The sequence below is a fragment of the Podarcis cretensis genome, assembly GCF_951804945.1.
Source record: "Podarcis cretensis genome assembly, chromosome: 6".
NCBI classification, from domain to species: Eukaryota; Metazoa; Chordata; class Lepidosauria; order Squamata; family Lacertidae; genus Podarcis; species Podarcis cretensis.
The window spans coordinates 50,774,382-50,786,660 of NC_137175.1; the positions used below are offsets into that span (position 1 = coordinate 50,774,382).

Below are 12,279 nucleotides of genomic sequence, written 5' to 3' on the forward strand. Positions count from 1 at the left end.
TCGGCTGCGACGTTCCGCTCGGTTGCTAGGATACGAAAAGGTGGGGAAACGCCGCCCGCAACATACACGAAGGGCATTTCGGGGCGCTCCGGGCACGTTCTAAATAGTCTCCCACCCAGTTAGCGGCAGATGGCAGGAGCCGTGCGGGTCCCAAAGGAACCATTGGACCCAGTAAGCCAGAACAAGATCTTCTGTGAGACGGTCCGGAAGGAGCTACGATGCCAGCGCCTGCAGACGGAATACGCGATGAACCCCCTGATGACGGGTACGGGGGTACCGGGGGGAAGGGAGAGACTTCTCCCCTTCTCATGGGCAGACGGAACTTCCCAGTTAGGTCTATGGGAGTCCCCTGGCTCTTGACTCCAGCTGGCTCTAGTTTTCCCCCTTTCCACGAATGAACCGTGTTTGGGTGCTGGTTGTCATAAGTTTCTAGAAGGTCAAGTCACTTGCTGCAAACTAAAATAAAAAAACCCCAACCACCACCAGAGGGGTTTGTGGCACTTTAAAGAGTGTGACCCACAGGTTTCTGACCCACACACACATCTGTGTAAAGGAGGGAAATTTGTAGGTTGGAAACAAGTAGCAAAGGAATGCAAAAGCAGTACTGTATTGGCAGTTGAATTAGAGCTTAAAGGTATGCAGACTGACCCTCACGACTGACCCTCACAGCAGCAGCAATTTGTGATATCACATAAAATGCACTTTAAATGCCCAAGCAGAAATATGAGCTGCAATATGAGCTGTTAGATCTCCATAGGATCAGGGGTGTTTTAAGAGATGCAATAACTAAAGGGGAGGGGCTGTAGCTCAGTGCCTTCAGAAGGTCTCAGGTTCAATTCCCAGCATCTCTAGGTGAGGCTGGGAGAAAATCCTGACTGAAATCCTGGAGCTGTTGCCAGCTGGTGTGGACAATACTGTGTTACATGGACCAATAGTCTGACTTGGTACAGTATAAGGCAGCTTCCTAAATTCCTAAACCACATTCTCAGTGCCAAACTGAATCAGGAGGGATTCATAGAATAGAGCCATTTGTTGGTAATATCTTTGCAGTTCTGTGTGTGCGTGGATTTGCAGTCCTAAAACTCAGTCAATAAGACTTATGAAGAGCCGTTTCATAAACACATCAAAAAAGCTTGTTACAATATCCATACTAAGGATATGTTCACATTACTTTCTCCCCATCCAGGGCACCCACTTCTTTTTGAAGCCGCATTCACACGATGTTAGCCACAATCCATACTGATCTTGTACTTTGACAAATACTATTGTTTGATGCATTTCCCAGCCCCTCTCCCAAATTAGCTGTAATCTGGCTATTAAATGTGAACATTTGAGACAGCTATCTCACATGCCCAGATGAGCACACTTATACAGATGACAGCTTCATGAATAGGAGTTGGAAGGTGGGGATTGCAGGGGCAAGAAATCGAAAAGATGTCACATGTGGGGAGACAACCCCGCCCTATCTCTGATGTGAACACCACTGTGCAAATGCAGCCTGAAACACAGCAGCAGGGGCAATGGCCTTGCTGCATTTTAAGCCACTGACATAAACATACCCTAACAGGCCTACCCCTCTGGAAACTGACATTTTACACAAATTTCTCGTAATAGTTTTGATCCCAGGTGCCAGTCTTTTCCTCTAAAATGATGCACTGGCTTTGTAGTGTCTCCCATGCCTATCTGTGGGACCCCCAAAAGTTATGCAACAGTTGTCCCCCAAATATCCTTGAGGTTCTTTGAAAACCTGCATTTAAGAAAAAGGCCTAAATTCCTGCCAGAGACGGGTGGTGTGGGGAAAGAATGATAAATTTCTAAGCTTTGTTAGTTTTCCTCTGCCCTTGCTTAAGGTTATCTAGTGATTAATTTGCCTTATTTTGCTTTTACCTTTAGTTTACACCATAACTCGAAAGCCTACCTCTTGGCATGATAACTTAGAGGAACCTGCAGATGGTAAGCACATGCTTTTAAACAGTTACATTTTAGTTAGTGAAACAGAGAGGAGTCATTTATGAAATGTTTTCCAGCATGGATCAAAGAGGCAAAGTATGTAGCACCATACTGAAGTTTAAACGTCAAACTTCACTCTCTTTCTCCCTCTGTAAACCAAAAAGCATTATACTATATAATCTGCAATGGAATGTGGCAAGAGACAGAAGATAGCTCCAATTTTTGTATTTCTTGTTTTTGGGATCGATCTTTTATTGGATCAATTCCTTTCCAAGTATGTTGGAGTGTTGAAACTTTCAAGTTAAGAAAAAAGTCACTGCCATTATGTTTATTTCTTAATAATGATATATTTTTGCAAATAAATATTTAAAAGCACAAGCTTCAATATTCAAAGCAACAAACCCCAACTTACCTAGCCACACAGTGATACTATCAAATTTCACTTCCAACTTAATATTATGTCACTAGATTAGTTCCCGTTTCATCTTTTTAATTCTTTACCTTTCTAAGGGTTCTGAGAGACCTAAATGGTGCTTGTTATGTTGAAATGCCTTTATCCAGGATATTGGTTTCAGGATGGACACTGGTTTGTGGCCTTTTTGTAACTTGAATTCTTGCCAGCAAATACTGTTGTAATATAGTTAAGCCTTTTGGAACAACAATGAAGTTAGCTTAAGGCCAGTGACAGCTAACCTTTTTGGAAGGGTAAAATGTAGAGCAGTCAAGAGGACATGTCTTTGGGAATTGAGGTTTTCTGCAACCTCTATTAAATTATACAAAATACTGTAGTCATCCCATTTTACCAGAACAATGCAGGCCTCCTGTGTGCCTTAGAGAAGATGTGAACTTCTCTGAAGATCTTTTCCAAGCTTCATTCTCCTGTCATGCATCTACAGAGCGAGAGCATGGCAGCATAGGCATCAGCATGCAGTTGCTATACTCTGTGCAGAAGAGCAGTGCCTGGAAATCTAGAATTAGGGCCAGGGTACAAGACTTACTGGAAATACAGTGGTACCTCTGGTTAAGTACTTAATTCATTCCGGAGGTCTGTTCTTAACCTGAAACTGTTCTTAACCTGAAGCACCACTTTAGCTAATGGGGCCTCCTGCTGCTGCCGCGCCGCTGGAGCACGATTTCTGTTCTCATCCTGAAGCAAAGTTCTTTACCCGAGGTACTATTTCTGGGTTAGCGGAGTCTGCAACCTGAAGCGTATGTGACCTGAAGCATATGTAACCTGAGGTACCACTGTATTAGGAAACAAGATGATAAGCAAATGCCATTTTCATTATGTAATTTAGGCCCGAGTGAAAATAAGAGAAACAAGACAAAGCCATAACACAAGCTAAGAGTGTGTTCTTCAGAAGGATTTAGTACCTGCTATCCCAGCCTTCACAAAGTGCATGCCCTCCAGCTGTTTTGAATGACAACTCTTCATCAGCTCCAACCAGGACAATTGTACTGGCTGGGGCTGATGGAAGTTGTGGTCCCAAGCATCTATAGGGCACCAGGTTGCCAAAGGGTGGGCTATCCTATTCTATGACCTTGTCATTAAATACAAAGAAAATTCAATTGCATTTTTACTAGGTTTGCCAGTGTTTTTAGATATTTGACACACACAGAACGAAAGATACCAAGTTTTTTGCAATGCTGCTCACAGAACAGGCAAAGCAGCTGTCCTTCCTCATTCACAGCAGGAACCAAAAGCATGTTCAACTCCTCTAACATTTTTTGAGGGGGTAGGTGGTGGGTATTATTGGTATATAATTAATTTTGTTGTATCGTTTTGTTGTTGTTTGATGCAAGCCAGCTTGAGGGAATTGACCATGAAAGGCAGCATATGCACTGTGAAATAAATGAAGTATGTAAAAACTTCAGGTGCAAGCTAATAAGTTATGCAAGCAGAACAAACATTGAAATTGATAGTGTATAAGCATTTAACAGAGCACTGTAGCATCATTACTTCTAAAAATTTCAGTGCAATCTAAGTGCCTTGCACCCAGTCTACACTAAGCAAGTCTCATTGCCAATGCTTTAACCCTATAGCTAAGTTCCTGAAACTAATTCATCATGCTGCACTTGAACCAAACAAGAAATACACAGAACCACAAACAGAAAGCCAAGAAATCGGCTGGTTTTCCACACCTTTGGTAAGTGGGTTTTTAAAGAGCTTCTGGGGAAGTGTATGTAGTTGTCTGGCATTTTAAGAATCCAGACTTTACAGGAAAATAATTTTAAGCTGTTATAGCTATGGAGAAAGCTTTGAAAGTTTGTAGGGAGTACCTGGTTGGCTATCAGAATCTAGACATTTCACCAAATGGGGAGATAGTTTGGGGAAAATATTCAAATCCTAGCTCCTCCCTTACGCCAAATGTTCTTATACTATGGTAATATTCTCCTTCACAGATCAGTGTAAACCGGAATGACAACAGACTATACTTCCCAAGTCGGAGCACTGAAATCACCAGATATATGGCTGCTATGTGGCGTCTGAAGGGGATGACAAAAGATAAGCGATAAAGGAACACAGCATTGCAGGGCTTTAAGGGAAGGACTGTAGACATAAATTTAGGCTTCCAGACTTCCATGGTCTCCATCTTTTAATTATTGCAAAGCATAAGACAGAGGCCTGACACAGGGTGCAAGGCAGTGGGTATAGGAAAGTCCTGTGTTATGTGAACATTAATATTACAATAAACCTGCCCTGAAACTGCCTGCTATTCTTTCTGCCACCATATTCATTTTGTACAAGTCATCAGTTTTTATAGTGGGTGGATAGGACAATCTGTTCCTCAACCAGAAGTTGTGGTATGAGCAGCAACAGTAGTTCATGTGATTGTTTGCTGGTAAACCACCAGCTTCTGCTGTTGAATGGAAGAGGAGGACCCAATGCAGTTAGCAAAGAAAGTCATAAAGTGGCAGAAATGCAAAAGCTGTTGCTTAGTACTCTGCATGCACCACTGCTGGGTGACAAGGAGGAGCACACAGGATGATGTTATGTAAAGGTAAAGGTAAAGGTACCCCTGCCCGTACGGGCCAGTCTTGACAGACTCTGGGGTTGTGCGCCCATCTCACTTAAGAGGCCAGGGGCCAGCGCTGTCCAGAGACACTTCCGGGTCACGTGGCCAGCGTGACATCGCTGCTCTGGCCAGAGCCAGAGCCAGAGCCGCACACGGAAACGCCGTTTACCTTCCCACTGGTAAGCGGTCCCTATTTATCTACTTGCACCCGGAGGTGCTTTCGAACTGCTAGGTTGGCAGGCGCTGGGACCGAGCAGCGGGAGCGCACCCCGCCGCAGGGATTCAAACCGCCGACCTTTCCATCGGCAAGCTCTAGGCGCTGAGGCTTTAACCCACAGCGCCACCTGCGTCCCATGATGTTAAGTACAAGGTACCAAAAAAAATTGAAGGATTTCGTGAGACCGAAAGCAAACCAGAAAGGATCTCTCCCAACCTGACACGGATGATCAAGCCATCAAGACTTTTTAATTCACAATCTTGCACAAGGAGGATCAAGAAAGACCAAATCAGTATGAAATATAGGCAACCAGAAGCATCTGCTTGTTATTTATGTACGAGAAGGGCGTACACCCAGTGTCAGGCAGTACCACTTGCTGACTCTGAATGGCAATCTGAACAGCTATGTTGTCCAGGTCAGCATCACTTCACGCCCAACGTTCCGCAGGGAGTCACACTTCACGAAGAAGGAAAGGTCACCCATTTTACTCGTTATCGGGAACGGTTCTTCATTTTCTGCCTCACCTTCTTGCCAGGCCTCTTCTAAAATGAGATACAAGTTGAATGTTATCATTTTACTACCTTAGCTATACTGTACAAGGGAAAGGGTGACAGCAGGGAGGGAGAGGGGGAGCTGTGTACCACAATGGGCTGTTTCACATGTAATGGCAAGCCAAGCCTTGTGGGTTGCTTTTCTGGGTCCAGGCGCAGGGCAGAGTGACTGAACAGTCCTGCTTGTTGCTCATTCACAGAATGCCATGGTTTACTTGTTACTGTGGCTTAATGTGAGGTTTGAACCAGCTCAGCGAATGCTCCACTAGCAGCCAGATTACAGCAAGATTTTCCCAGTTGGCAGCTGTTAGCTAATTTTTATTTATGCCAGCAGAAGACACCCTGATAAATTTTAATCATTTAATTTATGCACTTACAAATTTAATGAATTTATACCCTGCCTTACAAAGTTCACTAAAAAAGAATATAGCAATATATAAAGCAATGTAAGTAAAACTCAAACACCCACCCACAATATGAACAGCAGCCATAAATAAATACTAAGAGCTCACTCTAAACCATAAGAAGTGTAGCCTGATTAAAATCCCTCCAAATTATGTGAATGCATTGGTAAATTACTATAAGCCACTTCTGTCCATTAACATTAAATGTCTAAATAAAAACAATTCATGGCAGGTACTCACATTGGCACCCTTTTTCCCTGCTTTCCCAGGACCCTTGTGGTGGGCCACACTAGCACGGAAGTTGGACGTATCATTGTGACTTTCTCGAGTGTTCCATTTTGACCCTTTCTTCTTGCCACCAAAACCAAACTTCTGATTCTTGTAGCGTCGTTTGGCACTTGGTCTGAAAGAAAAACAACCAGCTAATTATGGCTGGGTACTTAGCCATCTCTCTCCCCCAAAACTGGCCGGCTCCTCAGCACACATTTTTATCTTTCTCTTCCTGCCCTCAAAGGGAATTATTCCAACTTCAGTACACTGTTATTTTAAGGAGCACCCCAGACCCCATCCTGACACTTCACAACCTGCTTCCCACTTTGCCAGACACCTAACGGCAAAGACTACTCATTCAGCATCAAACAGAAACACTGGAAGCCAGTAGTCAGTTTGCTTTTTCTGTGTACCCAAACAGCAGCAGTTCTAAGGCTGTAGGTCTCAGACAGTTCGATCTTACTAGGCTAGTTTAGCTGTAGCGATCAAGCGCTCTGAGAGCATTAGTCTTAGGTGTTAGGTATGAAAGAAGTTAAATTTTTATCTTGGGCTCCAGTGCTGTCGGTGTGATGGCAGTGAGATCAACTTGGGATCCAACTGGCCAGCTCAGCCCCTCCCCACCTCCAAAACACCGTTTTGGAGAATTTCAGTGACTGGCACCAGCAGGCACCTCACTGACAACACTTGTGCACATGCATTTGCAAATGAAAGGGGCAGTGCCACATCAATGGAATGACATGCCACTCAGCTGCCATCAGGAGGCAGCTTTAGCTGAGAGAGCTGGGCAGAGGGACACCTTTGGCCAATCCAACCCCATCGCTGCCGCCTCGCTCCCCATCCAGTGCTCTGCTAATGGATCGACTTTTGTTATTAGAAGGACTTAGAACTTAAACACGAAACGAAACAAAACTGATCCAATAAAAGACTTATTTGTGGTAAAGCAAAAGAAATGCAAGTTTTAGTAGACATCCCGGCACTTCACAGGCCTTACCCTTTATTTTTATGCTGGCCTCCAGCCCCCGGCTTCTTTCCCTGAGTTGCTGGTGCTTTTTCACCTTCCAAGAAGTCTAGCTTGTCCGAAAGACCTGAATAAAAGACAGAATAAATGAGCTGCATGCCAAGCCAGAAAAGAAACTCCAGGACAAATACTGCAGGAAGGCTTGCTTTATCACCCAAAGAGGTATATCTATGCACAGGAATATTGTGCAGCATTTAGAACTAAGGCCCAGGGACTGGATCCAGCCCAATCGCCTTCTAAATCCGCAGACGGTCTGGGAATCAGCATGTTTTTACAGGAGTAGAATGTGTCCTTTTATTTAAAATGCATCTCTGGGTTATTTGTGGGGCATAGATATTCGTTCATTTCCCCCCCCCTCAAAATATAGTCTGGCCCCCCACAAGGTCTGAGTGACAGTGGACCGGCCCCCTGCCAAAAAAGTTTGCTGACCCCTGATTTAGACTCTCAAGTACTAGATTATAATTTCTATATTTTCTATGCAGCAGTGGCTGGAGGTATCAACAAGCTTTCCCACAAACCAAGTTCCTGCAACATGGACTACACATAAGCCTTCCTTTAGGTATTCTACTTGCATGCAAAAGCAACACAGCAACAGCAGGGCTCTGAATCATACAGAGAGCTTCCACAACCCAGGAAGCTCTCTGCTTCAGAAGTGTGCCCTCCCAAGTTGTGGAGGGACTGTGATGGAGCTGAGCATACTTAACCCCTCTCTCATGTTGCTTTTACATGCAAGTGGAATGCCTGAAGAGGGATACAATTTTCTACTGCTGTAGTAAGGGTTGGGGGAGGGAGTAGTGAAGGATAACGTGGGAGTGGAGTGCCTCACCTTTCTGGTATTTCTTGATTGCATTCAGCATTGTGGATTTCTCCTTCTGCCTCTTCTGCAGCACCTCAGTTTGGACCTACCAACAAGAAATAAAAAGTGAGGCTTTCCTTCCACAGTACCCCAGTCCTTTCCAAAATGCTCCCTTTTTTGCACACACATGTATCCTTCCCACACCCTAGGAGTCCTGTTCATGATATTTCTAGATACTTATGCCAAAGGATTCCAATGCTGAGACTGCCAATCAAAACAATGGGTGTGTCTTTCCTGCTTCCTCCATTCCAAGGGGGCTTCTATGTTTTTGTCACCATTTTTCTCACCTTTTTGCCGTATTTTCTCAGGGCACGGAGCTGTTTGGCTCTTTCAGACTTTTCCATTGCTTCTTGTTTACTCTTCAGCTTATGCCGAATCTAATAGAGAGAGCAACCGAAGTGCTTTTTATGCAGATGAAGGTAGGTTCCCTGAATTTGTGACTATGGAAATCTGCTTGTTTGTGGCAATGATGCTCTTTTTAATTTCAGAAATGAAAAGCAAAGCAGCTTAGTGCGCTGCATTCCTAAACGTGAATTTTGACAATTGCTTCAACTGTTTAGGACTACTCAGACTCTATAACTGTTGGGCAAAAGTTGCTGTCTTTCTCCAGCAAGGTCACACAAGACAAGAAAAAGCATCATGCCAGAAACTCATAACCCACCATTATTTGTTGGATACATAATGACCAAAGAGAGAGGCGAGAGCAGATGCACAAGTTCACTATTAATGCCTCAAAATGCATCCATGGCCTTAGATGCATCATTCTGTTAATACAGAAAAAATGACAGTTCTCTAAAGAGCTTGTTAAGGATGTATTGCTGCCAAAGAATTGCTACAGAATCCAAGGCTAATTCTTTATTCTGAAGGCCCAAAACAATATGCAGCAGGGATGGGAACCTCTGACCCAAAGGCTTAACTAGGCCTGACACAGGTCCCAACTGAGTCTGCAAGACCTGTTTCCCTAAACTACACACATTTGCCCCATACCCAATGTTGTATGTGATAGCAGCATTATGTTCCACACAAAATCAATCTTCATTATAGTCCCTCTTTCTTAAGAGTTCAGTACAAACTGAAAATGCTCACAAGCAAGCTTTTTATGGCCTTTTATTAACAAATTTTTAATTAACAATTCATGATCTGTAGCATTATGCACTGAGAAGAACTTTGCTAGAGCTCTTTTTCTCCATTTGCTGATGCATTACAATCAGGCACCATCAAAATACCTGATCCAATGAGCCACAATTTTGTATATGACCAGCAACTGTTAACATATCCATTATAGCAGCCAGATGAGAAAAGAAGAGGAACCATGCACCTTACCTTCTGCATCTGCTGATCAGATTTTGCCATCTCTGCAAAATAGTCATCAGGCCGCCTAGTAGGGATTTTGAACTTATGCAGCCGAGGCAAAGCTTCTAAAACAGATGCTTGGGCTTGACGATAGCTGGAAACACAGGATAATGTATTAAGATGTTATATGCAAGCAGCCATTGGACCATTAGTAAATTGTTACTTTTTCCATTGGACAATAAAAAACTCTTGAACTACTAACATATTGTTCCATTGTGCATATGGCTGAAAAAAGCTAAAAGCTCAACACACCAGGCTAATAAGAAGCAGCTCTACTTCCTATACACAGACTTACAAGCTCATCTCTCTCTTGAAGTCATCCTCAGGGTCAACATCATCTTTGTCAAGTGTTTGACTAGAAGCTGCATTTGTGGCACTTGTTTCCAAATGAGAGGTAACATCAAGCCTTTCAATCCAGGCCAGGTGTTTCTGGAATTCAGACAAGCACTGCTTCAATCCATCCTAGAAAAGAGCATATTAATTGTGTATTAACTGCAACACAAAATCTACACGATAACTAACATGCCAACCATGTTAGAATCTCTCCTCCCCAAACAGACCATGTCCTGATACTCCCAACCCAAAAAGATGCATTGTCTTCTGCTCACTATCAAAACAGATGCCAGAGGTTTTTGAGCCTCAAACTCCTCCTAGTGCTTCAGTCTTAACAATGACAACACAAACAGAGGCCAATACAGAATTTCTCCTATAAATTTGAAAGAAACTGAATAGCTTAAGGGATTTATCAACCTGCAGAACATGGTACCACTCTTATTTTGATAGAGTGTAGTCAAATAAGTGTCAACTTTTTTTCTTGCCCCACCTCCAACATGTCTTGATGGTCCAAATGAGTAAAGCATCAAGTTACCATGTAAGTGGTGGATGATGCCCAATCTAAAAGGTGAGACTCATCAAGCATGCAGATAAATAAGCCCAAGCCATTCCAAAAACTGAAAAGGACTGTAGATGCCATGAATTCAGTTTACAGTAAAGGTTTAGTTCAGCAGATAGACTGAACTGAGTGGCTGAACAATTTTATTCTGGCTAAATTGTATACCCATCCAAATGAAGCTCAATCTGCCCACACAAATTAATCCCACAAAGGTCATGTTCGTACAGCACTCACCACGTTGTTGAAAGCTTTCGGCTGTCCCTCTAGCACAACGTTTAGGCCTGGCTTGATTGAACCTTTAGAAAATGCATCTTGGAGCTATATGGAAGAAAAGTTATAAAATCAGCAGCATCCCAGATTGCCGAAACAGAAGGATGTTAGCTCACCCACCCCAAACCCTTAATAATAGAAACCTTGGAAAAAGTAAGAAACAAAGCACACAGGAGCACAAGTGAGAGGAAACCTAAAATTAAGCGCTCAAATTGCAAGTGATTAGACAAAGCAGCTCTCTATCTGCCCTATGTAAGCATGCTTTGCTTTCGATGCTGAATTGACACTGTACTGTGACGTGCTACTGTGAACAGGTATTGGTGGCTAGGAGTGTGAGTCGGTAAGCTACTAACTCAAATTTCACTCTAGTCATAAACCAACTAGGCAAGCTGCTATTCTTTCCACCTCAGCTGCTTACTTACAATATGAACAATAATACAGGGCTATTACTTAAAACACCAAAAAATGTATGTGATGTATGATGAACCCATGAAATGGGTTGTGGAAGCTCCCTACACAATTCACTATGGAGAGACGTTCAGTGTTGCCTGGTGTTACACCATCACATGAGCAGCTCTAGCTAACATGGATTAGCTCTGCTGTCCCTGTGTTGCTTCTACATGCAAGTAAAGATATTTATATAGGGAAATGCCCTATATAAATTTTATTTTTAAGGTATTGCTATTATATAAATATAGTCCTGTCTACAACCTTTGTAAGAAATGAAGTGTAGCCCTCCACGGCAGGCTACAGAGAAATGAGCTAAACATCACCAGCCATAACAAACATCCTGCCCACACTCCAGTGCAGCATGATCACAGCACTAAACTTACCTCTCGGTCAGTGACAAGAGACTCTTCCGAATCCGATGACGAGAAGCCCTCCTCCATCTCTACGTGAGGCATTGCACACTGTGCTTTGGGGCGCCTCGAATCCACCGAGCTACACGAAGAACGGGGGGGGGGGGGGACACAGAAAGTGCGTTCGACCTTCAATTTCTCCACTGGAGAGATTGGTATTGCTTCCCCGCCTCCCCGCGGCCAGGCTGGTAAAAGACGGAGAAACGGCATACATTTAAATTCCGGGAATGTTTCACCTGTTGAACTTCCACCTGCCGCCCCAAAACATTCCCAACGTTGCATTAAGCCGAACCTGGGGCTTCTTCCCTGCCTAGAAACCGCCTCGCGTTTTATAATCCTGCTCGGAAGGAGCCCCCGCTGTATTCAATAGCGCTTACTCCCACGTAAACCGTACATACTACTATAGACTTGGTCTTACCACGACTCCTCTTCTGGCGGCCCCTTCCACGACTCCAGCCAGACGCTGGTTCAGAAACCACGCGGAACGGCACAAAGCTACTTCCGGTTTCCGTGTATTTCCTCTTCCGGTTAGAGTTCCCCACCTCCCCCGCCCGCTCGCCGGGCGACTAGGACGCCGTCTCCATAGCAACCAGCCTCGACTTCCTTTTTTCTACTCTTTTT

General features: G+C 43.8%; 2 protein-coding genes across 3 annotated transcripts; one reads left to right on the forward strand and one right to left on the reverse strand.

The window, feature by feature from the left end:
* Positions 1–25: 25 nt before the first annotated feature.
* On the forward strand, positions 26–4,660 carry CFAP144 (cilia and flagella associated protein 144). Its single transcript, XM_079980575.1, has 4 exons — positions 26–265; positions 1,894–1,953; positions 3,994–4,097; positions 4,354–4,660. Exons 1-4 carry the CDS (start codon positions 130–132, stop codon positions 4,465–4,467), a joined length of 414 nt encoding a protein of 137 aa, XP_079836701.1. The 5' UTR covers positions 26–129; the 3' UTR covers positions 4,468–4,660.
* Positions 4,661–5,413: 753 nt separating this feature from the next.
* EBNA1BP2 (EBNA1 binding protein 2) lies at positions 5,414–12,176 on the reverse strand. 2 transcript variants are annotated; one of them, XM_079980522.1, is made up of 10 exons: positions 12,077–12,176; positions 11,632–11,843; positions 10,763–10,846; positions 9,932–10,098; positions 9,607–9,730; positions 8,571–8,660; positions 8,254–8,329; positions 7,401–7,494; positions 6,380–6,542; positions 5,414–5,726 (listed from the first exon to the last, which is right to left on the reverse strand). In XM_079980522.1, the coding sequence occupies exons 2-10, from the start codon at positions 11,701–11,703 to the stop codon at positions 5,676–5,678; spliced, it is 921 nt and encodes a 306-aa protein (XP_079836648.1). In that variant the 5' UTR covers positions 11,704–11,843; positions 12,077–12,176; the 3' UTR covers positions 5,414–5,675. The 2 variants fall into 2 exon arrangements, with proteins under 2 accessions (XP_079836648.1, XP_079836649.1); XM_079980523.1 differs by lacking the exon at positions 12,077–12,176 and adding an exon at positions 12,057–12,075.
* Positions 12,177–12,279: the final 103 nt, after the last annotated feature.

Bases quoted from the DNA above. Each gene is read 5' to 3' on its own strand.
- CFAP144 (XM_079980575.1), top strand. From the start codon at position 130: ATGGCAGGAGCCGTGCGGGTCCCAAAGGAACCATTGGACCCAGTAAGC. The intron at 266-1,893 runs GTACGGGGGTAC...TTTTACCTTTAG, and splicing joins GATGAACCCCCTGATGACGG to TTTACACCATAACTCGAAAG. The intron at 4,098-4,353 runs GTAAGTGGGTTT...TCTCCTTCACAG, and splicing joins GCTGGTTTTCCACACCTTTG to ATCAGTGTAAACCGGAATGA.
- EBNA1BP2 (XM_079980522.1), bottom strand. From the start codon at position 11,703: ATGCCTCACGTAGAGATGGAGGAGGGCTTCTCGTCATCGGATTCGGAA. The intron at 10,847-11,631 runs GTAAGTTTAGTG...TCTTCCATATAG, and splicing joins CTCTTGTCACTGACCGAGAG to CTCCAAGATGCATTTTCTAA. The intron at 8,661-9,606 runs GTAAGGTGCATG...TCTCTCTATTAG, and splicing joins CTGATCAGCAGATGCAGAAG to ATTCGGCATAAGCTGAAGAG.